At 37.6% G+C, this 27179-nt stretch overlaps 1 protein-coding gene across 1 annotated transcript in view; it reads left to right on the top strand.

The window, feature by feature from the left end:
• The first annotated feature begins 8127 nt into the window (after positions 1-8127).
• Positions 8128-27179, top strand: part of LOC114646089 (ankyrin repeat domain-containing protein 35-like) — a 93221-nt gene continuing 74169 nt past the window's right edge. The window contains exon 1 of the mRNA XM_051922494.1: positions 8128-8392. Coding sequence (XP_051778454.1) covers positions 8354-8392 — 39 coding nt within the window. The 5' untranslated portion in view covers positions 8128-8353. The remainder of the gene's footprint in view (positions 8393-27179) is intronic.

Here is a 27179-nt window from a genome sequence, read left to right as displayed (position 1 = left end):
GTGGATGGCAAGGGAGATGCCAGAGGAAGATTAGAAATAGAGACAGTGGTGCTAGAGAGAGAAATATTTTTAAGGTTTCTCAGTTAAATATGACTTTTATAGTAAAGCAGGAAAGGGCGTTGACTGTGAAAAACACTGCTTTATGGTTTCAGGGAATGATGCCAATAGATAAAAAAGTACAGACCAGGTGCAAAATATGACCATGAAGACTCAAAACAGTCAAGAAGGAAATATAAATGTCCAATTCAGATATCAAACTCACCGTGATTATAACTAAGTTAATAATCCATTTGGATCACATAAAAAGGTCCAATTGTATTTTTGAGAATGATAAAAAAATAAATAAACAAGATCAGACCAGCATTTGTTACCACTTTTATAGCCATTCACACAGTGGGCATTCAATGGATTGTCTCATGATGTTCAGTTCATATTTAATAGTTGCGGCTACACCATTGTCCTGGCACAAGTTAGGAAATGTATCTGCACTGTTTTTTCTAAAGTATGCCATCTTGCTCATGGTTTTGATTACAAGGGTACCAATGTGCTAAATTTACAGTAAATTGCTACAAGTTTCAAATATGGATCTGTATGCAACAAATGATCTGCTACTAGTATCATCTTGCCTATAACTGTCTGTATTCATTCCAAACTGTAATCTTGATATGTTATAATTAAACATGGCAAAAAACAAGTGATTTATTTGTGATAATAAATAATTCATACGCTTTCAATGAATGATAAATAAGGGATGGTCTCTTCCATGCACAAAACTTACATCAGTGTGAGCAATGAGCCATTCTTATGATGACTAAAGTCAAGAGGACACGATGGAACCTGCTGCTGAAATTCCCATAGATGACATGGATTGATAAAACCCTGCCCCAGGTCCCTTCATAAATGCAAGCCTTGAACTTTCACATTATGAACTGGGAAGACAGACAAGGGGGAGAAAACTCATAAGCAAGAGGGTTCTGAAAAAGTCGCACAAATTGTTGATAGTATAGTATAGTATACATAATGAGATTCCCTGCACTCTAAAGAAAATGAATGACCGAGCTGGTTCCCTATCCCATTATCTGGTATCTCTAAGATGGATGCCCGGTGGGCCTATAGAGTTGGTCAGAAAGTGTAATTTCTAAACTTCTGTTGATTTATTTTATGTCTTGGAGGTCAGAAGCTATGCTGAAAGTATTAAACACAGTGAAGAAATCAGGTTCATTAAAGGATACACACACCCTCGTACAGGACCATTCAAAATAATCTACATATTTCTGGAATGTGTGAAAAAATGTAATTATACAAAAAACAAATACGCAGACACAGCAACAACATTTAAGATACAGTCACCCACTATACAACGTTCATGATGATGCAGTTTTGTAAGATGAAAATAGTTGATTCTCGGAAAGCTGTCATCACCTGTGGCACCGTCTCCTTTCTCCCAAACGTTTGTGGGATTTTTTGAGACATCATCTATAATCCTCATCTCACCTTCCATTGCCTCCCTGAAAGTTGAATGTGCCACGTAACACCATTTACAACATGAATGTCACAGCACACATGCATGTGAACTGTCATTCTTTGGAGATATACACCATAATACTGATTCAATGTCTAGTCCTGCTCTACACTAATAAATAATTTAATCCACAGATTTGAGTAATTTCTCACTCATGGATGTAAGTTTTCCCCCATGGCACTTTTAATGTCAATTTCACCACTGTTTCTATGTGCAGGTCTTTTTTGTCCTTCAGTGCACACATGTCAGAAATACAGTATTTAATATTTGGCCAATGCCTTTATCCAAGCTGATTTACAAGTTCACAACTATTCAGAGACTTTTTTTTACTGGCGTAACATTTAGTGATTTGCTCAGAGTCGACACAGCGAAGCCAGCGCACAAGTTGTAAGTTCAATATGTGAGCCAGCACATCACAGTGCCTATTTAAAAATAACAAATTATGTCCAGCATTTTGGTAATATGTCAATTAAACAAATGAAATAAAGTAGCTGGTAACCTTATGCAACCACATATCCATCCATTTTCTACCTTGCTTTAACAAATTATTGCATTCATTAAGCTGTGTTTTGTTTCTTTCAGTTGCTGAATCAGTGGAAGCTTAATATCTTATGGTTTATAGCAATGGTAGCAATCAGAACAGAAGTTCAGACCTGCTGGTGCACACTGAAACTTATGTACACATTTTCTAGAAATGCACAGACTTTTTGACTAGTAGATAAAAGTTTTTTGGGCATATTATCTTTGCCATAAAAGTGGTGGTTAGATACAAGTAAGTAAGTAAAACAAAAACAAAGATGCATGACTGTTTTAACACTCATCTTTTAAATGCTGGTAAAGTTTATTTTTTAAACGGATTGAAAATACTTTCCTAACAGGCAAAGGATTCAGTACCCATAATCCTCTCAGTCTGAGTGGCATGACATGAAAAAAACGTTGCAGAGAAAACAGTTGCAGAGAAAAGACTGGGATATTAGATCATCGGGTTGGCTCTATGCTCCCACTCTTCTTTGGGAGCATTTTGAAATCACCACTGTTGATATCGTAACCGAGATGAGCCGGGCAGATGAGAACACACATAGACAAGGGGTAAGTGCATAAAGTAATTATTGGTTTTATTTAAAACCCCAAAAAAATAGTGTCCAAATTAAATAGTGCACTGCAAACTTCAATAAATAAATAATCCAAAAAAACACTGACAATCTGACGAGCCCTACACAGCTCTCACTTTGTCTTCCCGGCTCACCCATTGCTTGCTCAGCCGGCGGAGACACCAGCAGACACGGTCCTCTCCAACCCTACCCTTGTCTTGGATGCCCTGAACTGAGTCGGCCAAACCGTTCAGGACTGGTTCTCCTTCCGTCTTCCTTTTCGCTTCCCTGGCATGCCTCGGATCCCTAGAGAGGACTCCACCACAATCACACCCACACCTCGACCACTATTCAGTATGGATGATCCGTCCCTTGAGCGCAGATCTTTTGCTCTGTCACAGGCCCAACAACCGCGCTGCCCCTCGCACACACTGGCTGGCTGGCTGGCTCGTCCTGCCTCTCCTCATGGCTCTGTTTCTGTTCTATATTTTTCTGTCTCTTTCAATGTTCCTCTCTCTGCCGTGCAGGCTCCGGTTATACTGCCTCTCTAACTGGGCACAGGTGCAATAAGCTGCCTCCCCTGTGGCACCATTGAGACATTTAAATGATCTGCCCGCCTCTGCATGTGTGTGTGGTACGGTCAGCCAACACTTCAATTAGCAGCAGAATGAAATGCACTTGCACCCAACTGGAGCCTTCACTTTTTGGGGCTCGGTTATTTTTCAATTCAATCAATTCAATTCAATTCAATTTTATTTGTCATTCAGCAGAACATCCAAGATGTGCTGCAGAACGAAAATACGATGCACAAGACATTAATAAAAACACATAGTTAAAATCAGCCTACAATAAAATACTAAAATGCTTCATTTAAAACTATATATCTAAAATGTCTGCTTAACTAAAACTTTATCAGCACTGCAACATTCAACATTCAGGAAATAATCTGCCTGTGCTTTCACTTGTGTTTTCAAGTTGTTCCCTGCATCTCATACAGCCATCCATTTACAAAAGCACATTGATGTTCTCTCTGTCATTTTGGTTTTATATTGCCAAATTAAGAAACTAAAAATTCTTAATCTTGATTATCCTCCAAATCCATTTTCTTCCACTGAAAAAATACCCAAATAGAAATCTATTGACAAACAATAACACATTCTTCTGTTAAAATCTACCTCAATTATTTTCTTATTTGAAAATGTACAATTTTAGGTATTTTTAGTGCCAAATCCAAAATAGCTAAATGCAAGGGTCAAATATTTTTATTGGTCTCAGTATATTTTGCATTCAGCCCTAAATTTTTGAATAGATTGGACCAGACATATGTAGCCTCATGTATACAGTATATCCTAAGAAACAGTGAGAAGTCACTATATAATATTAATTTAGCTTACAGATATACACATAAATAACAAAGTAGCCAACATTACAAAACAATGCCCTTAAGCTAGAAAGTTCTTAAAAGTAGTGGGGGGGAGATTTTAAGTGTATGGGATCAGAGGTTATTTAACTGTTTACACCTGGTTTAGTTTTTGGAAGCAAAGGACTGAACACAATTCTAAGATAGCCACCAAATTTGAGTTTAATTCTCACTGCACCTGGCAAGTCAGCTGAAGTTCAGCATGGAGAAGACATCGGGGCAACAGGGGCTCGTGCTCCGATTATGTGCTGCTTTAAGGGTCTCCTACAGCTCTGCATTAAAAGTAATAAGCAAAGAACAACTGTAATCTTTCCCTTTCTTGTGCTTGAGTCTCCTTCCATTGTTGCATCTGATATTTGGTGAAACAGCGTGAACATGACAGGATTTCTGGGTGTCAAAAAATTCATTAGGAATTTTTTTTTCTTATTGTTAGAAATTTTTTTATTGTTGCTCAATAATTTTTTCCCGTGTTCCCTTTATTTTGATGATATCAAGTCTGCTTTATTATAGAATTATTCCTTTGTTCCTAAATAAATAAATGTAATTATTTATTACTTTTGTTTATGTTGCATTGCCATTTCGGTTGCTGCTCGTTGTGACATGATGGTGGGTAGACAGCTCAAGGTTCAAATCCAAGCCAAGTCATATTCCTCTGGTGTTTATGTGCACTCTTCCTCATAGGTACCAGTTTCCTGTCATGGCTGTGTGTTAGTTTAACTGATGCCAGTTTAGTGCCCTGTCCACAGATGGGTTCTGGCTTGAAAACTGTTCTAAAAAGTTAAATTAGACGTTGGTCTTTCATGTGGCAGACCCACGGAGTGTCCAAAATTGTGGGGTTTTGCAGGGAGGTGTCCAGCCAGTGGGGCCGATGAGCAAAGTGAGCATGTGTAGAAGCATATTTAAAGAGAAATATTTTGCATTTGACAAGAGTGCAAAAATATGAGCGTGTGAGCTGTAGGGAAGGCACGCAGATACTCCCACTCTTCTGTTTTTGAGTTGCATAGACATGTAAGCAGACAGGAAAGCTACCTCACTTATAATTAAGGCCTAATACACATAAAAAGTGACATGCAGTCTATAGACATCATTAACATGTACAGACATCTACACACAGTCCAAAATAAAGACTCAATAGAATAGATCTTCGATGTCCCAATACAATAACTGACCATACGAAAACTGAAATATAGTCAAGTGGTTTTTTTATCATAACATCCATACACAATATTACAGCATACAGTGTGTCACACATGTACGAATGAGAAACAACTTCAGGGCTTATTATTGTGTGATTTCACTTCAAGTAAAGGGCTGTCGCTGTCTTCTAATGCCTCTTTTTGCTCTTCACCTTCAGACCTGCAGATCCACAGCAGGAAGAACAGGCCGATATAAATAGGAAGTCACCACCTGCACCCGACTGTCTGAAGAAGATGCAACACTGCAGCACCCGCTGACAATTTTGATATTTTTGTTGCAATTGACTTTGCCATTTTTTCCACCAATTATATGAGGTTCACCATTGATGCCCCAACTTTTTATATTTGTCTTGCCTTTTATATTACAAGTGGTATGAAACAACTTCATTTATACTTGTGAAGCTGATGCCTCCTAAAGGCTTTAGGCTAGGACCTAAACCCATACTGTGCCACTTTATTTTTTCCCCCTCATTCTTATTCGCCCTGATGTTCAATACAATTGAGTTTACTACCCATGTCTGTTAATTGTGTACAATGAATAAGAGTTATGACATGAAATGCAAATTGTTCAACACTTGATGAATGCACAAAATCCAACTGCCCAGGGCTACCTGGCCTTCTCTCCTTTTAGCCACTTAAACAAGATACTAAGAGAAATATTATGAAGAGTTGATGTTGTGTCAATTTTGCTGATGTAGTGAAAAGTTATGACTGCCATCTTTGTGTGTGTTGGTTGAAGAAAAAAATACCCACACTATCCACAAATTATTCCAACGAGACACTCTTAAGATGAGGTGTTTTGGTATATGAAGACTTTTGTGTAATGATAGCCATCCACCTCTCCCCCCTGCTGAAAATACTGAAAAGATCACATGAACACTACAAAGATGGTGTGTGCATGTACAGTAAGTGTGTCCGGGTGCAAGTGTGTTGGAACTCCTGCAGGTGGTGCAGGGATAGCGCTGCTGCCTCACAGTAAGGAGATAACAGGTTCACGTCTTGGGTCTTGAGTAGTGAGAAAAGTGTGTTATAAATGTAAAGGATTATGAATATTATCATTTACATCATGTGATGGTGTAAAAACATATATTTGGAGGAGGGGATCATTGCAGTTTATTTTTGGGAAACTAAAGGTTTCTTTTATAGTGATTACAACAGTTATAGATCATAAGATTATTGTCTCATCTCTTGATCATTTGCCAGCAAGCTAATCTGTTCATTTTTTCTTATCATCACCTGTAAACATCTGTTACATATTGGCTGAGGTGCAGTTGCACTCTTTCAACCATGAAGTCCTGGCCCAGAAGCTTTAATCAACCCCAGCCATTCTTTATGTCCAGCACAAGACAAATCAATGTCAACTATTTTTGATTTTATTCTTCATTACTTTTAAAAATATATTTCACTACAGTTTTACTGGGTTCTTAAAGGTACAACAAGTTGGGGTGTTACACATTGTTTGACAGTTTTTGAATGCTTGCACTGATGCTTTACAAATTTTGGATTTGGGCAGTGGAGGTTTTCTGAGTTTGTACTTGCTACTCCATTGCTGCCTCAGTACACTCTGGGAGCCTTCTGAGGACTGGACTTCCCAATAAAACATCCCTTTGTTTAGAAGAGAAAAATACTGAGCTGGAAAAAGGGGGTATGCTTCGACTTTCTCACACAACAAAATGCTTTTCTTTACAGGTTAGCCTTGAATGTTTCAGCCTTTGAGTGATTCATGTTGTAGAAGGAGGTGTTATATTTTTGGACAATTGTCGGTTTTTCTGAAGATAGCCTAAACTAAAAACATACCTTCATGTTAAGGGGTCCAAATACTTTGTGAATGCACTATATTATCTATCTATCTATCTATCTATCTATCTATCTATCTATCTATCTATCTATCTATCTATCTATCTATCTATCTATCTATCTATCTATCTATCTATCTATCTATCTATCTATCTATCTATCTATCTATCTATCTATCTATCTATCTATCTATCACAAAGAAGAGGACTTCCCAATCCTAAAACAAAGTCATCCAAAAGGATGTAGTCTATTTAAAATAAAAATACAGAGAGGGATTAACTTTAGTTGCTTAAACTGTGAAGGACCTCTTTGTTGCCCTCTGCCAGACTGGGGCAACTTCTAACCTGTTACACTATCAAGTATGTCCTATTGCCCTGTTATTTTTTCTGTGCCCATGGAGTAGTCACTTTCCACACAATCTGTATAAGCTTATGAACTATCACTCTTTGGAAACCCATCCATTTTCCCAGTATTTCTCTGTACTATCTCACTCCTACCAGAGGTTATATTTTTATACAAAATTTGACTGGATGATATTTTGTAAATGATAGATGGAGTAATGAATTACATTGGGCTGAATGGCCTGATCTTGTCAAAATTGTTCTTGTGCTTTTAGTATTGTCAGGGCGTCGCAGTGGCCTGCCCCAGTTAAGTAATGCTTCTGTGATCAACTGATTTTCTTATACTTTGCAGGTTTTCTTGCTTGATCTGTCTATAACTTTATTCTATATAGCATCTCTCATTTTATGTCTGTACCTTTCTGCTATATAACATTTTTTATTACGTATCATTTATGTATTTTTTTGCTGCCAATCTAACTCTCCTCACTAATCTTGAAATACAGTGTGAAATTAGAGCCAAGCCCCATTTGAAAAAGCATACATTAAAGAAATTGCTCAGCCTAAAATCTGCAGGTGCTCAGTACTTTTTTTAGCAGAAGTACATGTTGAAGCTTGTGCAGACCTTATGCCAGCTATGTGTGTGTGTGTGTGTGTGTGCGTGTGTAAGAGAGAGACGGAAAGACATTCACAAAAGAGCCCAGAAAAACAAGAAACTCCCCTGAAGGGTTATACAGTTTAGGTAATACAAAATGTCACGCCCATACCTCCACACACACTCACACAAGCATGTTTTCAAAGTTCAGACACCTCAAACAGACTGCCAGGAAGAAAATGCCGCTCACAGGATCACTGCTGACCAGCAGATCTAGAAGGCACTGCTTTAGCTGTTAACGGCGGGAGTGGACACCGATTTTAGACAGACATTCCAATCCAGTGATCCCTTCTCATATCAGCAAACTGGACATTTGCATTAGAAGAGAAGAGCCATGAAGAAATTTTTTTCTTGCTCGACATCTCCTCTGGGCGTAAGTGTTTACCAAGTATTATACTAAAAAAAATAAATGATCTTCATCACAAACATTAGGAAGTTCAGTCATTCTGCAAGTTTTAAAATCTGGTTAGAGATATTAAAAAAACAAAACAAAACTAAAGCTTCTTAATTCTGCTAACAGATCTTATGGCTGCTTTCTACAGTACATGGAAATTCCAAATTGTGTCCCATTTTGGTTAGCCCTCATGTCGTTTTTCTGAAAGAAACAAGCATACAAATGCTAACAGATGCAATAGAACGAATGGCAGGGTTGCTGGCGGTTAATGTTTTGTGTGAACTTCTAAATCTCACTGTTCAGCCCTGGTAAGGCAGAAGGAAGCTCACATAATCTACTGGGATGTGAACTGTACGACTGTACATCTGCTTACTCTTACTTTGCTTGAGAAGTACCTTAGTGTGTTAGTCATTGTGATTTGTTTGTGTGGATTCAAAATGATTGACTGATAAGTGAAATGTTTGCTTAAAAAATCTAATTATAATCTATATAATATCCATCTATCGGTTCATTCATTTTCTGATCATGTCCTTCTTGTATCAAGTTGCATGGACCTGCAGACTATTCTACAATAGTCTGGTTTTTGGCATGCAAGTGTAATACATGCAAAAGAAAATAAATTATTGACAATTTATAGTATGCTAAACATTATTTATTTCATATAAGATACAGTACTACTGTTATTTATGTTATATTATTTGAAAAAACGTTTTTCCATGTAGAGCTGAAGGATGTCAAGCAATAATAGTAATAGTGCTTTGATATAGATTATATGCACACATTTTATCATTATTTATTTTTCATATTGCTACCCAGATGAAATAAACACCTATTTCTGTAGGCTATCTTTTTCAAAAGTGAGACCACGACCATACTGCAGCATGAGAATTGATATTTTCGAGAATAAGATGTCCACAGTAAGCCTAAACCCTTGAGGGTATTGAGCAAGAAATACTTGTGCTATAATTCCCAACTGCCTGTCTTGTACACTAAAAAGTGGTCATTATGAGCAAGCTTTAGATATTCTGCAGCCTCTATTACTGGAAGTGACGTGGAGCCCAAGGCAACAACTGTACAGCAAACAGTAAATAGCTTTTGACCTGGAAACACCCAGATAAAGTAGTAAGAAAGTGGCACAGTGGGCATCTTTGACATCTCACTTTGCTTTAGTTATCATGGCCTGGGTACAAAGTTGTAAAGGAAGATATACTGTGAGTTGCTGTTCAAGTCATTTTCATTATATGTGATCGGTAAGGAAAGCTTTGTAACACTTAAGACTGGGGCCTACCTCGGTACACCTAATAGTTATTGTTATGTAACAACACCTCGTCAAATGGATCATTTAGTTTTAATAACATTTTCAAAACTCCAAAACGTGATACCAACACAATGTCTTTTAGGCACTTTCTGCTATGTAGCAAAATCTTAACAAAGACTTCTCTTGTGTTATGTACAAATAACTGATAGATACACAATAGTAAATGTTTAAAGCCTCTCTTCAGAAGTGTTACCAGTAGCTTTAATGTAGTCTCTTAGTTGGCAGTATAGGTGCCATGATCATGAAGAAGGACTGTCTGGGTGAAGTTTATCCATTACACTCTGGCTGTTATCGTCTCTATGATTTATCCAAATGCTGGAAATTTGACTGCACAATATTGCTGTCAGGGCAAGTGGTATAGATAGATATACAGTATTTTACACATAGAGTACTATTGTAAAGAAAGAGTGGTTATTATACAGTACTATGCAATTCTATTGTGTCTTTGCATAAAGCCTCATATGGAAAGTAAGAGGCACTTTGTCTCTCCAGACCTTGATCCTAGATTGTTGGAAAGGCTGTAGATTTTTATTCAAACAAAAAAGTAATCAGAAGCAAATTGTTAAATTTAACAAAAAACATTAGCCACTTTCTCTTGTTTTGAAACATAAATTCCTTTTAATAATGCTGGTTAAATGTAGAAAAGATGTAGGTTGGCTTTTCAAATATACAGTATCTGTTATATGCCATTTGGTATGGGATTTGTAAAAGCACTGTTAATATTTGTGATGTGCCATCTATTAAAATAACAAATGCAATGCACTTTATTACTTCAAATGTTTGTCATGTGCCATCTTTTAGAATGACAGAGACATAGCAACTGAACAGACACACAGACAGTTTTATCAAGGTGGATATGAGGCTGGCTTATAGGACTGTACAAACCAAATACAGACCTGAACAGAAATAATATCAAACACAAAAATAGCAAGGTATTAAGATGCAGTGCAGGCTAAAAGGTTTAGTAAACAATAGAAAAGAAAACAAAAGCAACGGTATAATTCAAATCTTGCAGAAAACATGTTCGTATGGTATAAAGTCAATTTGCATTTTAACAAAAATCAGGAAGCAAAAACCAATTATATTCCTTTACTAAATGAAAAAGGATACAAAAAATTATTTTCCTGAAGAAAGAGAGATGGAGGCTGGGAGCATGCACTGACAGCACGTTGGCGCGTCCACCACACAAAGAACCACAATCTGGGACTGAAGAAAATTGAGCTTTAAATGGTTATGTGAGAAATGACTTTGCTAAAACTAGTGCTTATCAGCATAAGAGAGGATTTGCTAAAATGGAAATTTAAAATATCAAAAGGCAACCACTTGGTTGAATAAAAATAAAAAAATCTAAAAAACATCTTTCAGTATTTCAGCATCAAGAGTACGGTAAAAGAAAAGGTATGAAGCAGAGCTGGCGGATTAACCAGTACTGCCTGAGGCAAGCCACATTTTTGCCACCAACGCCCCACCCCGCTACCTACCCTTATTAACAGGTATGAGGTGATACGTTTAATCCACATACTGTACATATTGTGATACAAGCTTCACAATACAATACTGTCAAGATGTCCTTCATACTAAAAGATGCCTGTCTTTCTTAACTAAGCACGTGTGGTGGACACATAAAGGGCATTTCATAGACACTGTACATGTGACAGACACCTACATAATGTTCCAGAAATTAAACACATTTTACAAAATTATGTGATCAATATATACACAATACAATATGTGAAAATCAGGAAAACAATCATCCACTGACATACTGTATATCTCTGAAATATGCAGCCAGTGTTTTGTGAAATTTGAAACTTTTCAAATGAAAGTATTTCACATAATTCTGAAAAGTTGTATATGAATGAGTCACTGGATGTACATATATGTATGTCTTAAGGTTCATACTTTTCTCTCGTTTTTTGTATTATTATTTTGGAATGTTAAATAATGTCTTATGAAAATGCTAACTTAACAAAGTGCTCCCTGAGGCAATTGCCTTGTTGCCTCACCCCCATGTGTCAGCCCTAGTACTGTATGAAGAATATTTAGAACAGCAAGGAGGAGAAATAAAACATATGTAAAAATAAACTACTAACGCTTCTAATTCAAATTTTACAACAGTTTTTCACCTATGGGATAATGTGAACTTGATCACATGGTAAATGAATGGACATTTTTAAGCATAGAAAAGTATTAGATAAAATCAGATAATACGGGTCTGAAGCTTTAAAGATACACCTTGTGAGAGAAATGGGCAAACAACGATGGAATTGTCTCTGTTCACAGTCATGGCTGTTAGACGAAAATATTTGTGTATTTTACGGATGTTTCAGCCAAGGATTCCATGTCTGTGGTTTATTTTTGATTTTGATTTTTTGCTCACATCTTGTTCTTTTTACTTACACAAAGTTGGAGATGTCATATGTCCCCAACCATCTTGCTGATGATGTCACGGGTGAAATGGTATTATATGTGAAGACCACAGTATGTGTTATCTCTCAAGGAAAACACCTGTCTTTAGTGATAGTTAGCTTCAGTTTAGCGTAGACCTTAATGATAGATTTGTGCTTCTAGTTGCAACTTCATTTTGCCCTTAACTCCTGATTCTTATCTTGCTTATTATGTACCATTTCCATTTTTTTGATCTCACGGTTTTGATACCTTGCTTTGTTTTGACTATATCTCTGTCTTTTTGACCATCTTGCGGTCCTGGTTATCATTCTCACAATAATATTTGGACACGATTTGTGCTCCATCTGGGTTCTGATGAAATTGAGAAGCTAATAGGCTTTGTAGCATGCTGTGTAAGAGAATTTATACTCATAATTATTGTTAATTCCAGCAATTGCAACATCATAGGCATTCTGCCAGACACCTAACACTTTCTGATGCCGGCCTTCTCATAAATCCAAATATTTATTGTTATGCAGCTATTGGTGAACACTAATTCCTCTATGTGTCTCATTCTCATGTTATTTCCTTGGTCTGTTTTCTAAAATTTCATTAGCAATCACATTCAAATCACATTATTGTTTGGTAAACCTGTAACTTTATTCTTTGAAATCAATTTGCTGTATCATTTTTATTGCTGCTGATTCTCATGCATTCCACCGACTTCAAAAGGTACTATAACAACTTCATCTTTACTTGTTAGGGCACTTCCAAGTTTATTTTCCGTACTGAATCGTGTACTGGATGATTACCGGAAATTTTTTCTTTGAATTATACTTGTGTGCTTTGACAATTTCCTTGTGACTGAGTACTTGGCAAAGTTCAATATTTAATATTTTGACTAAACTAGTGATTGAATGGGCAAAGCTAAATGAAACAAGGAATGCTAAATCTCAACTGGCCTGGTAGCATGTGAACATTTCTTAGGAGGAGTTGAAGGCTGTTGCTGAAGATAGGGATATATGTTCTGGTTTGCTTAGCATGTTAATATAACGGCCATCTTCAGGGCAAAAAGTTAAAAATGGAGTGGCTTTTAACTTCCGATTCCAGTCTTGCACCCAGCTCCGGGGATAGTCCCCAGTCCCCACAAACCTGAAACAGATTTAGCAGATTTGATAGTAGATAGATGTATGAATAAAGTGGTATATCTGCTCTGCAGTAGCCTAGTAGGGGTGAAGGTCAACATATGCAAGCTTAATTAAGTAATATATTCAGATAAAAGGGCCACTTCAAAATATGTAGGAACAAAACTTGTAAAATGATGTGAATTTGGCATACTTTATTCTTTAATAAACCAGTGCAGTCATTTTTTTCTCTAATTACAGAAGATATGTTCTTCCTATTTTTAGCAGCCTTTACTTACCTTACCTTCTTCAAAGAAACTTCTCTGGGTAAGTGTGTGGAAGCTATGTTTCTGTGTCCTGTGATGATTTGGCCTACCTTTAAGATACCTTCTGTGGTCCAGAGTCAAAAAAAGTTGGCTGACTGATAAACAGGTATAGATTCCCAGTGTTGTTTTTTGGAGACTTGAGTTAAATTTATTCAGCACTTTTAACAGGTTCAGAATGTTTTACTGGACGGACAGACGGACAGGCAGGCAGGCAGATAGATAGATAGATAGATAGATAGATAGATAGATAGATAGATAGATAGATAGATAGATAGATAGATAGATAGATAGATAGATAGATAGATAGATAGATAGATAGATAGATAGATAGATAGAACGAACAGGATATTTTACACAGTGATAATGGTTTGGAGATGACTCTCTGCATTTTACAATCTCACTGAAAAAACCAATTACTCTCCCAATTAGGGAGCTATAAATAGCACCAACCCTAATTATAAACATATCTCTCAGATTAAAAGAGAAATGCTTTGTTTCGTTTCCACCACACCTGTTCTAAGATGAACACAGACAATGAGTTTAGTTAACCGCACCTACAATAATGAAAGCCTTTTATATTCTGGTCCTTTGGCATATGCCGGAAGTGCACTCAATGAGAGCCTATCTGTATGTCACAGCTGTCAAAAAATTAAATGACCAAGGCCTAGAAAGTAACTAGAGCTTTACAGGCTGAGGGCAAAATCTTTATTATGCACTTTAGTAGAACTTCTCTTAAATATTCTACTGTACATTTGAGTATAACAATAGGAACAGGAGGAGCAGGCATGTAGAAATGAAAATCTGCTCAGAATGAACTTTCCTTCATTATTCCTTTTCCATCACTCAAAAACATTATTTATGCTGTCCTAGAGAAGAGATAAAAATAATTTTTAACTCAACACTCTACACTTTCAATGCAAAATACTGTTAGGTGTGAATGTAAATATTTGGATTTGTCAATCATTCATTTTAACTTCTGTTCACCCCAGGGCAGACAGACTCTGTGTCAAAACAGGCTGGGAGGTAGTTTGAACAAAAATCAACTTTAGAGATTGGGGTAAATAAGTACGCAAACAATGAGGTATAGACTCCTAATGAACAGCAGTAAGAAGCCAGAAAAAAGTGATAAGGTGGCAAGGATTATAGTGATTTTGGGAAATGTGTACTGCCGATTGGCATTGAATTGTGTTCATATGACTTGATAGCTGGTTAGATTAATGACAGTATAAGTTGGCCATACCAATGTCACAACAGGGTAATGCTGGTGACAACAGTTGAATTAAGGCCTGACCTAAAGGATTTGGAAGGCTCAGTAGAACATCACCACTACAAGAACTGTTAAATTGTTTGTCTAAAAAGGTTATGCTGCCTACATCGATGTCCACTGTGTACAGAGCAGTACAACTCTTTATGAATTGGCAGGGAACAGTTTGGACCATTAAATGACAACTTCTAGAGGCGAGACTTCTACCTCGTGTCATTTCCTGACAGGGCAAAGAAAAACTGAACATGAATGTTGTCTCTTGAGAATGAATATTTGACATTACCACCATTCCCTGACTAATCATGGCATGGAAGAGGATGTGTTGGACATTCTGAGAGGAAACCAACAGTCTGCTTTACATTCACTGGAGACAAATGTGAATGTGGCAGCATAGCTGTGGTAGCAGAACATAATTTGGCACTTATATAATCCTAATACTATGGCACATAACTTTATGTCTTGCCAAACTACAGGGATTTTTGTGAGGCTAATGGTAATCACATGAAGCTCCATTCTGAGCCAACAAGTCATTAGTTTGTGCTTATTTTGAAATTATTTAGTTAATTTATTTGATATATGTCATAAGCATTTGAATTTGTATTTGCTTTTATCCATGGTGAAGTAAGGAAAAACATAAAACATAATAGTATTAAAGATACATTTCATAACATCATCAAAAAATAAATCTCTACATGCATTATTCATTAGTCATTCAGCGCTGAGGTTTCGGACACGTATGTTTACATGAGACAGTTGCACAGCTAGTTTTGGGGTCTGCCTACTCATGGAGTCCAAATGCAGCTGGATGTGTTTAGCAGTGTACATCACTGTGCTATTCCAAACCTGGCAGAAATGAAGCCAGCCACACGACTGGAGGAACAGCAAAGGCAAGGAGAGGTGGACATGATCTGTAAGTGGTGTGATTCAAAAGAAGAGGAATGTACGTCTAGTGCAACTGCAGTATATCCAGTCAGACCTCCTCCTAAATAATATATTATTAAATATATAGGAATAAATATAAATATATAAAAATATTAATATTTTAAAAATTAAACAAATATTAATATTTATACTTTCTAAATATACCAGCAAGCCCGCGATTCTCGAAAGAATCACAAATCCAAGAATGGCAATCACTTTCTGTTCCCTCCGATACTTGGAGGGATGAAATATCATGGAGGGTGGGTGCGTCCTGGGAAAGTTCATTTAATTAAATAAACATATTTGTACTAAAGCGGCTTCTTTTTGGAGCTGTGACTCATCTGGTTCTGGTGTTGCAGAAGCACGTTGTAGGCGCCTTCATTTATTGTTTTTATCCATGCAGTCTCTTTTTTGTGTTTCTATGTCGTCAGCGAGAAGTCGTTTGCTGATGGCGGCGGATTTGCGTGCCGAAGTGACCATGGCGGCGGATCCGGTGTGGTGGTGTGGACGGTCACGTTCGGGCGGCTGTACAACCTGGCGTGCACGCTTTACCTCAGGTTTAGTTTACAGGTCGTAGCCATGGTAAAGTTTTCATTTAATTAAATAAACATATTTATACTAAAGCGGTCTCTTTGTGTGGGCGCCTTCGTTCATTGTTTTTATCCATACGGGCTCGTTAACAGGTCGTAGCCATACGGGCACGTGTTTGTATTACTAATCGTTGAGCTCCTTCCATTTGGAGCCATGACTCCTCGCCTCCGTGTATTGTTTTTATCCATGCAGTCTCGTCTTTGTTGTTCTGTGGCTGTGTCGTTAGGTAGAAGTCGTTTACTGTTAGGAAGCATACTCCAACTTCCACACACTGACTACTGGCACAGTGGATTAGAGCAGGTGTAGTTTACAGGTCGTGGTGTTTGGGTGCCACGCACTGACTGTGGGAACTACAGGCTCGGTTTTGTATTACAAATCGCTGAGCTCTTTCCATTTGGAGCCGTGACTCCTTTGCCTCTGCTGGCACAGTGGATTAGAGCAAGTTTAGTTTACAGGTTGTGTTGTTTGGGCGCCACCTACTGACTCTGGGAAGCCGCTGGGTTTGACTCTGGGGCGCTGCGGCGCAGTGCGCATGCGCTTCGGTGCGTCCGCCGTGTATAAATTAAACTGTCGTTTAGTAATATAGATAGGAAGGAATCAGCAAATACTGACTACTTAGAGTGAATCTATTTAACTATGCCACATGCTTTCATTCTGTGGTGGGCTGGCGCCCTGCGTAGGGTTTGTTTCCTGCCTTGCGCCCTGTGTTGGCTGGGATTGGCTCCAGCAGACCCCCGTGACCCTGTAGTTAGGATTTAGCGGGTTGGATAATGGATGGTTGGAGATGCTTTCATTGCTGTTGAGGTAAAATACTCAGGAATTCAAGGAAACAGCTGTCTTTATCAATTTCACATTATCAGACTTCTCTTTCTCAATTAGCCCTCAGTTAGGTCAAAGGATGTGGACATTAATTTTCTTCATAACCATAACCAAGGTGTGGTAATCATAGCCATTTTATCAGAGACTGACAAGCAATATGCACATTTGTGAAGTATGATTGAAGTTTTTAATAATACTATTTGCCTTTCTTAGGCGGTGAGTTTTGTACGTGTTCTAAAAAGAAGGCAGCTGAGAGCTGGTAATTTTCTGTGCCGCCTTCACCACCCCCTTTAGAGCAGGTGCCATACGAGGATGTGATACAGCCAGTGAGTATGAAATGCACCGTGCATCTATAGAAGTTCATAAAAACAGATGAAGAAATGTGAGCTATATTTAGACATCTAAGCAAGAAAAGCTGATGGCGAGCCTTTTAAAAAAGAAATGAGTGTTGTGCCCACATTAGTTCATTAGTGATAGTCACTCCAAAAAATGTAAAGCTGCTCACCCTTTTAACAGCATCATGTCGGATATAAAGCAGGTAGTCAGCAGGTAGCCCACTTTTTTGAATGCCTTCTCATCATTGTTAAGTGATCAGGCCTGTGATGATGGGATCATCAGTAAGTTTATTGATGGAGTTAAAACTGTGTGTCAGAGGTGAATAAGGGGCACAGAAGGAGGCTCAGCACACTACACTGTGCAGTGCCTGTACTGAGTGTCAGCTGGAGGATGTGATGCTATGCACTATGCACATGCTGTGGTCTGTTAGTTGGGAAGTCCAAATCCAGTTGCGGAGAATGGCATTAAGTCCTAAGCTGAGGAGTTTGGTGGTCACCTTTTAACTGCTGAGCTCTAATCTATAAGAAGGACTCTGGCACAGCATTTTTTATTATTCACATGTGCCAGGATGGTATGAAGTGCAAGGGATCTGGAATCCTCTGTGGACCACTTGTGATGATAATGTAAATTAGAGGAGATTATGACTAAATGTTAGGGAATACTGTTTGCCATCTTCCAAGGGCTTCTTTACAAATCTGTTGTGTAAAGTCTCGAACAAGTCTTTCCTTGTGTAGAGAAATAACTGTTACTTTTCATTCTGAAAATGCTATATAAAATACATATTTATTGGCTGAGTGATTCAAAACAGTGTAACAGTCAGCACTGCTGCCTCATAGCACCAGAGTGCTCAGTTTAAATGAAATCTTGGACATGTTACTCTTTTTGCAGCCTCTGCATGTTTTCTTCCAGCCTTTGTGTTTTTTCCTCTAGGTACATTTTTCCCATATCCAACAGAAATACAAGTAAGGAGTTCAGTGACCACTCTGAATTAACTTGTGATGAGTGAGCATGGATGTACTCTGCAATACATTAGTTTCTCGTCCAAAATGGTTCCAGAAAACGGATGAAAGCTTGATAAAAGCAATCTGCTTAATTTATAGCAGTAGTCACACAAATATGTGCCAAGAGAGTGTAAAAAAAATAGGCCTCACGTCATGGTAATTAGTGTTTCTCTTGTTAAAAAGTGTAACCCACTGTAGTTAATTTAGTTTACACTCAATGATGTATTTGTTTTCCCAGCTAACCATCTGGATATACACTTAACATTTATTCTGAATTTTTTTGTATTTATTTTAGGTTTGGCTTTACTCAGAAGAAAACATGTAGCCTAGAATGAAAAAAGTAATCTATCCTTCATGACTAAATGCTCGCACAGAAATTGTTTCATTTCCAGATTTCTGTAGTGTTGCTCTTGACCTGCTTTTTTATGGTAGATTACCGTGAATTCCCTAGTAAATTGCTCCACCACTTCAGAACGGCGTATAGATGAAGACCAGTTTAATGTTTAAGGAGCCTTTTCTAAAGAAACTTAAAATTAAAACTGGCTGGCAATGGACATAGATAGATCCTGATCAAAGTGTAGCTAAAACTCTGACTGAGCAAAATAAATGACCTCATACAGTATATATTTCACACAAGGCTTTCTGGAATAAAATGTCAATTTGCCTGATGTAATGTTTCAGTATTCCTTGTACACCATTTAAAGTACGAACAAAAAGATTGGGTTAACTGCCCAGTCCTCCCTTCAAACACAAGGATATTAAATGATAAGTCACAGTGTGAACACTCCCAGCTGTATTTCTCTCTCTTATGGTCAGAGCTTCATTTACCTCCGGGGTCTTTGGATTAACTTCTTTTCATTAGGGGACTCTTTATTGGTGGTCTTGTAAGTGTTTGTGGCTGTGCCATTGTAATTGTTTTCTGGGAAGATTTGGACCTAAAAGGACAAACCACACACTTTAAACTTCTGGAAAATGACTCTGCCTACCTGATGTCCCCTTGTTTTTCTTTTCTTCACAAAACCTATCCGTGTTTTTCACTCTAATATTGTTGGTGGCAAAGATCTTGTTAAAGTTTTAAAGATCCGTGAAATTATTTGTTTTGGTTTCAGTCTTCAACAATAAAACACTAAATTTTAATAATGGTGAGCAGGATTTTGATATCTGCCCTCTATGTACGTACATATATTGATAAATGGCCATATACAGTGACCTTCATAAAGTTTGGGACAAAATACATTTTTCCTTGATTTACCTCTCTGCTTCAGAGCATATTGTACACTTTCATTTAAGAGTGCGGTGCAAACATCTCAGCCATAACATGTAGAAATTGCAACACTTTTTGTACAAGATCCCCCATTTCAAGGCACCACAATGTTTGGGACAATGGGCAACACAGGTGTTTGCGATTGCTTCATTAGTATGGCATAAAATACTTAGGCTTGCTTCTACTAGAGTCTGTCATTTCAATTCTGCGCCAATGGAAGTCAATGAAGCCATTATAAGGCTGGAAAACAAAAATAAAACCATCAGATACATTAGCAAAACCTTAGGATTACCTAAATCAACTGTCTGGAATATCATTAAGAAGAAAGAACCCACTGGTGAGATCAGTAATCTCAAAGAGACTGGTATACCAAGGAAGATCTCCTCTGCTGATGGCAGAAGAATCCTCACTATGGTAAAGAAAAAGCCCCAAACACCAGTTTGATGGATCAGAGACAGGGGGTCTTCAGGAGGCAGTAGTGGATGTATCAGAGACTACTATTAACTGAAGACTTCATGAACAGAAATAGGCCACACTGCAAGATGCAGACCACTAGTTAGCCACAAAAACAGGATGGTCAGATTATAGTTTGCGAAAAAGTACTTAAAAAGGATTCCAGAATTCTGGAAAAAGATCTTGTAGACAGACAAGACAAAGATGAACCTGCATCAGAGTGATGACATGAGCAGTCTGGAGATGAAAAGGAACAATCCAATATCTAAAGTATACCACCTCATCTTTTAAACATTGTGCTGGGCGTGATATGGCTTGGGCATGTATGTCTGCCACAGGTACTAGCATACATATGTAACTACTGACGGCAGTGGCACAATGAATTGTGAGGTGTATAGAAACATCTTATCTGCTCAGGTTCCAGTAAATGCCTCCAAACTCATTGGGTGACACTTCATCCTACAAGATAATGATCTCAACCATACTCCTATGGCAAAACAGGAGTTTCTCAAAAGGAAATCAGAATGAAAACATTTTTATAATATTAAAAATGACACTTAACTGCTTAGTATATTTTAATAAAAATGTACCAAATTTAGTTTTGTAATTTCTACATTGCACCCAAAACATATAACAGCTCATTTAATTAGGCTAGGAGTCCAATTAAAAACAGAAGTTGGTTGGAACAAAAACCTGCAGACACAATGGGTCCCCAGGACTGATTTTGGGAACCACTGTAATAGAGTATAATATATGGGTAGCAAATGGAAAACCCTGCGGTGGGTTGGCACCCTGCCCAGGATTGGTTCCTGCCTTGTGCCCTGTGTTGGCTGGGATTGGCTCCAGCAGACCCCCGTGACCCTGTGTGCGGATTCAGCGGGTTGGAAAATGGATGGATGGAAATGGAAAATCAGAGTACTTGGAGGAAAACACAGACAGCCAAAAAAAAAGAACATACAAGTCCTAAATACAAATTCTACAGACAGCACCTAAGTTTAGGATTCAAATTCAGGAGCCATGAGGGAGCAGTACTAACCACTGCATCGATGTGCTACACATACTTGGAAATCATACAGTATGTTAAATTCTCTTCAGGAGGAGATCACCACAAGCTTCACAAAACTTGCTTTGTAAAAAACACATAGACTGCATATAAAACCAGCATTGTTACATCAAATTAATGCTGAATATTCAATAAATATTTGGAATATCGATTGATTTATTAGGCTTTTATTATGGATTTATCAGGGTATTGTTGCCACCTAAAGCATTAGAGCCAAAATGTGACTTATAATGTCTTATTGGGTAATTGCACAGCCAGAATGGTAACACATTAAAACAGTTACTGCTTACTTAGTTATTTGATGTCTATTGATTACAGAATTAAATGAGCATTATTGATGAAAATGTAATGAATCAGCACTAATTTGCATACAGTAATTAGCCACAAACACAGCCAAAATAAATGACTGAACAGGACATCTCTATTTTAAATCATTACAAAATATTCTTTTCATTATATGTGTCTATATACAGTATTGTTCAGGAGTAGAGTTCTACACTGATATGACTATTTTATATTTACACGTGGCTGTAGGGCAGCATGGTGGCGCAGTGGTAGCACTGCTGCCTGGCAGTAGGTTTCATGTCATAGGTCCTCCCTGCTTGGAGTTTGCATGTTCTCTGATGGGTTTCCTTTGAGTGCTCCGGTTTCCTCCCACAGTCCAAAGACATGTATGTTAGGTGGACTGGCGATACTAAATTAGCCCTAGTATGTGGTTGGTGTGTGTGTGTGTGTGTGTGTGTGTGTTCACCCTGTGATGGACTGGTGCCCTGGGTTTGTTCCAGCTTCGCACCCTGTGCTAACTGGGATAAGTTCCAGAACCCTGCATGACCCTGTTCAGGACGAAGCAGGTTAGAAAATGACTGACTGACTGATTGATTTGTGGATGTACTGTATGTATGCAAAAATGCATTTTTTTCTATTTTTTGTTATTAAACATCAGTAAATATGTTATTTTACTCTTCAGCCATCCTTCTTAAAAGAGACCTGTGGAAGAATAATTTGAATTGAATGTAACAAAATACTTTTCCTCTGTTCTGGTTACAAATGACCTGACAACAATTAGGCTGTTGAGCAGCTCCAGTCTACAACTTGTCAAGCTGTCGTTTTACTAAGAAAATTATAATATCAGGTTACTCCTGCCAGCACAAGTAATGTGAGGTAGAGCAGCAGTTTAAAATATACTGTGTTTTACTACCTGCCCTGGCCCACCTGCCATTATAGGCTCAAAGGTACTGCCTACAACATCGGTAGGCAAAACAAATTACACTCAATTATCCTTTGGAAGAGAAGATCGTCCTCAGCTATTTTTAGGTCATGTACATTGTGAGTCTAAAAGGGACTTGGGATGATTTGGATTCAAGATTCTTCCTGGGGAAAAACTTTGGTAGTGAGACATCTTGGCCATTGCTTTTTTGAAAGAAAAAAGAAAAAAAAAAAGATTTTCATGTATTGATGTGCTTAATATTTTTCTAGTTTCTTTACCACAGTAACACATCATAACACTCTCAAACCTTTCAGAAAAAGTAAAGGTGACTACAAGAGTTACACCTCCTTCATAGTTTATACTGGCTTTCATGTAAATATAGGAAATCTATCCCATTTAGGCTTGACATTCCTGACCACACTGATACCCCTGTGATTATGAACAATCATTAATCTAGAAGGATGAAACATCTAAGATTAGAGAAATGCTGAATCTCTGTGTCTTGTGCCAAGGCACCTGATCAATACAAACATTACTCCATCCCACGAATCAATTTCAGGGTGATGGAGTCAATTAATGACAACCAGCTTTTTGTGAGATGCCCACTGCTCTGATGTCTCCACAGACACAAGAGAATTCTCAGCACAACGCCACTACCTTAAAGCCTGAGATGAAGGACTGCAATACACCATATTTCCCTGTAAAGTACATCGGGCAGCATAAATTCGAGTTACTGTGTAAATACGACATGGAAACTGGTATGACTAAAGGGGAACTGATTTTATTTATTTATTATTAGATCCATAATCTCAAAACTGTCGTCACAAAGCACAGAAGGTCATGCACGAACAGGCAGTGAATAACGAAAACAAAATCCAACGGTACAAAGATACAGCCAGAATCCAAAAATATAACCTATAGATTTGAGCAAGAATTAGAATGCAAGACACAGTATAAAATACAAAAAAACAGACAAAAGCTCGGCAAAGCAACAGAACTGACACAAGGTGGGACAGGCTATGGGAAACTGGCATGTAAAGGAAGGGCTAGGTGCAGAGCGGCCACTTATTTCCTCAACTTGGTTCTTCCATTCTCGCCTGTTGGGAACCTGAGCATATATACTATATTTCAGTCAATAACCTTCTGCAATAAACAATATCCCAATAACACCCTGTATGTACACAACCACAGAACAATGTTTACATTTCTATTTGTTCTGACTGGAAAACAAGCAGATTTAGTAGATCACTCAGCATTATACAGCATAGTACTGAACTAGAAGCTACGTGATTTAAATCCACAGTCATATAGTTTCCCTTCATGCTTAATCTAATGAAACGAACAAGTGACCCTATAAACTGGTGTCTGTGTATTTACATATTTGCACCTGGTGTGATAATGACAGTGTTGTGCAGGTAAAGCTGAGGTCATGTCTGGAGTGCTTTAATTTATTGTTGTTTCTTCCATGGTTCTAAAACTATGTTTACAGTATGCTTTAATAACAGTTATTTAGAATGGACATCTTTAATTGAGCAGCTAGATGCAGACACTGATGCAGATTTTGTGTGAGCGCTACAAAAATCAGCAAATTATACTGCTGAACCCTAAATTGTGTCTTGGTGTGTAAAATGAACTTTGAAAGGGGCTGCCAGCCAAGGAAGGTCTGTGGTCTTCACAAATGCCTTACTTTTAAAAGAATGAATGAGTAACATTATTCATATTCCAGCTAAGAGATAGACTACTTTGAGATTTTTCCAAACCTTGCACAAGATCTGAATCCCTCTTGACTGAGCCCTCAAATTTTATCTTGACACTTTTAAACTGGGCTAAACCTTGATCCACAAAACAAACACTAAACATTATGTACTTTTCTTTCCTCAGTGTTCACTTTTCACATTTCAGTAGTGGAAGGGTAGGAGGCATTCAGATGTCTATATCGCAGTATTAATTAAAGCTGTTTGAATATCTTCATACTCCTCGCTTTGCTCGCCAACCCCCCAGTCTGCACTATGTGCCAGCCACTTCACATCTCTGCCGCTCATGTATGTGGATTCTCATAGCGTATGGTCCTGAATCGTGTAAATCTACGTTTTGAGCACAGAATGATGCGAACGTGAACAGATTATTGTAGATGCGTATATTTTGCCAGCAGTGTTTGTGGATTTCACTTTCACCAAATAACAAATCTTTTATTTATCGCGGATACACCTCTTCATTGGGAAGAAACACTTCTTTTCCCTGATGGCAACACAAATTACACAATCTGCAAGTCTCCGACTTAAACTATAAAGCTGAACAATATCTACATACTTCGCTCATATCACCTATGTCCATATATTTGTCACTGTTCCGTTATTTCAGAGTAATCATTTCCGTTTGTTTGTGCTCATACGATCTTTACTATCATTTTTTTGAGACTTTCGAATTTTAGTATTTTCATTATCTCTAACCTGCTCTGCATGTGTATCGCGCCAACGTTTTTGAACCTCTTTACAATGTTCTACTTTGTCATCTACTCTTTGTCTTTTATTTCCGGCCCTGGGAGTGGTTAAATCTCTTGACAAAGTCTCGTCTCGCAGGACTTGAAGTTAAAAGTCTCAAATCGTCCCAGGCTAAAAAGTCACGTCTCGTCCCAGGATTTTTTTTATATAATAGAGAGATTTGTGCCAAATATTAACATGAATTTTCTTTCAGTAACACAAAATAACATAACAGTATCTCACCTATCCAATTAACAGTTACACTAGGCCAGAGTCTATCCTGGACAGCATCAGTTACAAGGCAGAAACACACTGGATTAGACGCTAATTGATCAAAGGGCCCACTTGTGCAAAGACTCACACAGTCACAAGTTAATCTAACATACACATCTTTAAGGGTGTTATAAACAAAATTGCTTAAAAAAGACTAGCTAAGTGTTCAGTCATTCCAAGGCTTTCTGCTACTGAACAGAAACACACACAGGATTTTATTACAAACCAAGCTGGGTTGTCTTTGCAAGTGAAAGGACAAATCTTAATCAAGAAATAAGGAAAGTAGTCTGAAACATGAATAATCATTAAAGAACAAAATAAATAAAAACATGATCAAAAACTTGATATGAAAAGACATTAAGACTGAGTGCATTTTTAATATGCAATAGCATCAAGATTGTGTGAATGTTTAATATATATTTATACTAGGGGGCTCTGCCCCCTACTCACTTCGCTTGCCAACCCCTGGGCGGGCCCTATGCACTAGCCACTTTGCGGCTCTGCCACTCGTGTATGGGGAAGCTGATGTACAATTTAAACTGATTGTTATTTTCATGGGAATTGTTAACACATGCATAATAAAACTAACTATTTTACATTACAGCGAGTAATTAACCATAGTAAAAAAAATAGTAAAACATAATAAATTGAAAGAAAATTATGTTGCCCATGAGTGAATTTCGTTTCTTTCTCTCTAATAAATAAACTGACTTTTTCAAATGTTTGTCTCTGTGATTTGTTAATTGTCATAGCAAAAGCTATTGTAATGGGAAACTGTAAACGTTTTAATACGATTGGCATATCAAGATCTCCTTTGACTGTCTAATGTTATCTGCGGAATATGTACTACATTACCTTTTTTGTTGCCTGTTAAAATTTTATGTTAGAATTGTTCAACCAATTTTCAGTACAACTAATCTTGTCCAATTGCATAGCCCGTCACTCATACATAAATTACACAATAACATTACGATACATCCTTCTTTCAACAGTAATTCAGCCAGCGTAAGACTGGATGGTGTTAATGGTTGTAGATATTCTACGGGATATTGAAAGTTGATGTTTTCATCTACCGCACCATCACCACCAACTTTTTCAGCATAGTATATTGATATGCATTTAACCAATTTGCCCTGTAACCAATCGACAGGTTTCACGTTAATGTGTTTGACTTCATCGTTTCTCTGTGGTAGGATTGCCTGTGTACTCATTTCTTCTGTTGATAACCCTTCGGGATAAAATTCTTCAATAAGATTTGAACATAATAAGTCTTCTTTTATTGAGAACTTGAAGTGAGGAAAATGTAAAAATTTGTAAGAGCTGAGAGCACAAGAACTGTGTCTGACAAAACCCTTCACATGAATGAGACGTGAGAGGACCGTGGCCATGGGCTGTTAACTGGAAATGGTTAAGGACCCCCTCTACCAACGTGAAAAAAATCTCTTGGCAATAGTCTTGTCTCGTCTCAAGATTTTCTTTTATAATAGAGAAATGACATCCTTACTTTGGCAATTCAATGAAAGACATTATATGTTTACTTGTTTTTCCAGTAGATTGCTTCTTCTCTTATGTCTTAATTGAGCATGGCTTTGCAAATCTCACATTTTTCTAACACATTTAGAAAAAGATTTGTTAAGAAAAGGTTGGTGTCAGTTTCATACATATTTGAATTAAAATTTTTAACAATTTCAATAATATAATCTTTAAAGTATATGCTATTGCAAGAGTAAGTATGTGCATGAGTGTACCCTGTGATGGTCACTTTCAGACAGCTAATGTTGTCACTATACAGTCCAGCTTTCTGCAACTCTATAATAAAACACTGTAAGTTGGATCAGAATGTGGATGGATGGATGGATGGATAGATACTGTTAAAATTAAGATCTTATCTGTGGCCTTCGAGAATATACTGAAAATATATGAGCCTATTTCTATCAC

This window comes from Erpetoichthys calabaricus, chromosome 2, assembly GCF_900747795.2.
Source record: "Erpetoichthys calabaricus chromosome 2, fErpCal1.3, whole genome shotgun sequence".
In the NCBI taxonomy this organism is placed as follows: Eukaryota; Metazoa; Chordata; class Cladistia; order Polypteriformes; family Polypteridae; genus Erpetoichthys; species Erpetoichthys calabaricus.
This window is presented reverse-complemented; position numbering and strand designations above follow the sequence as displayed.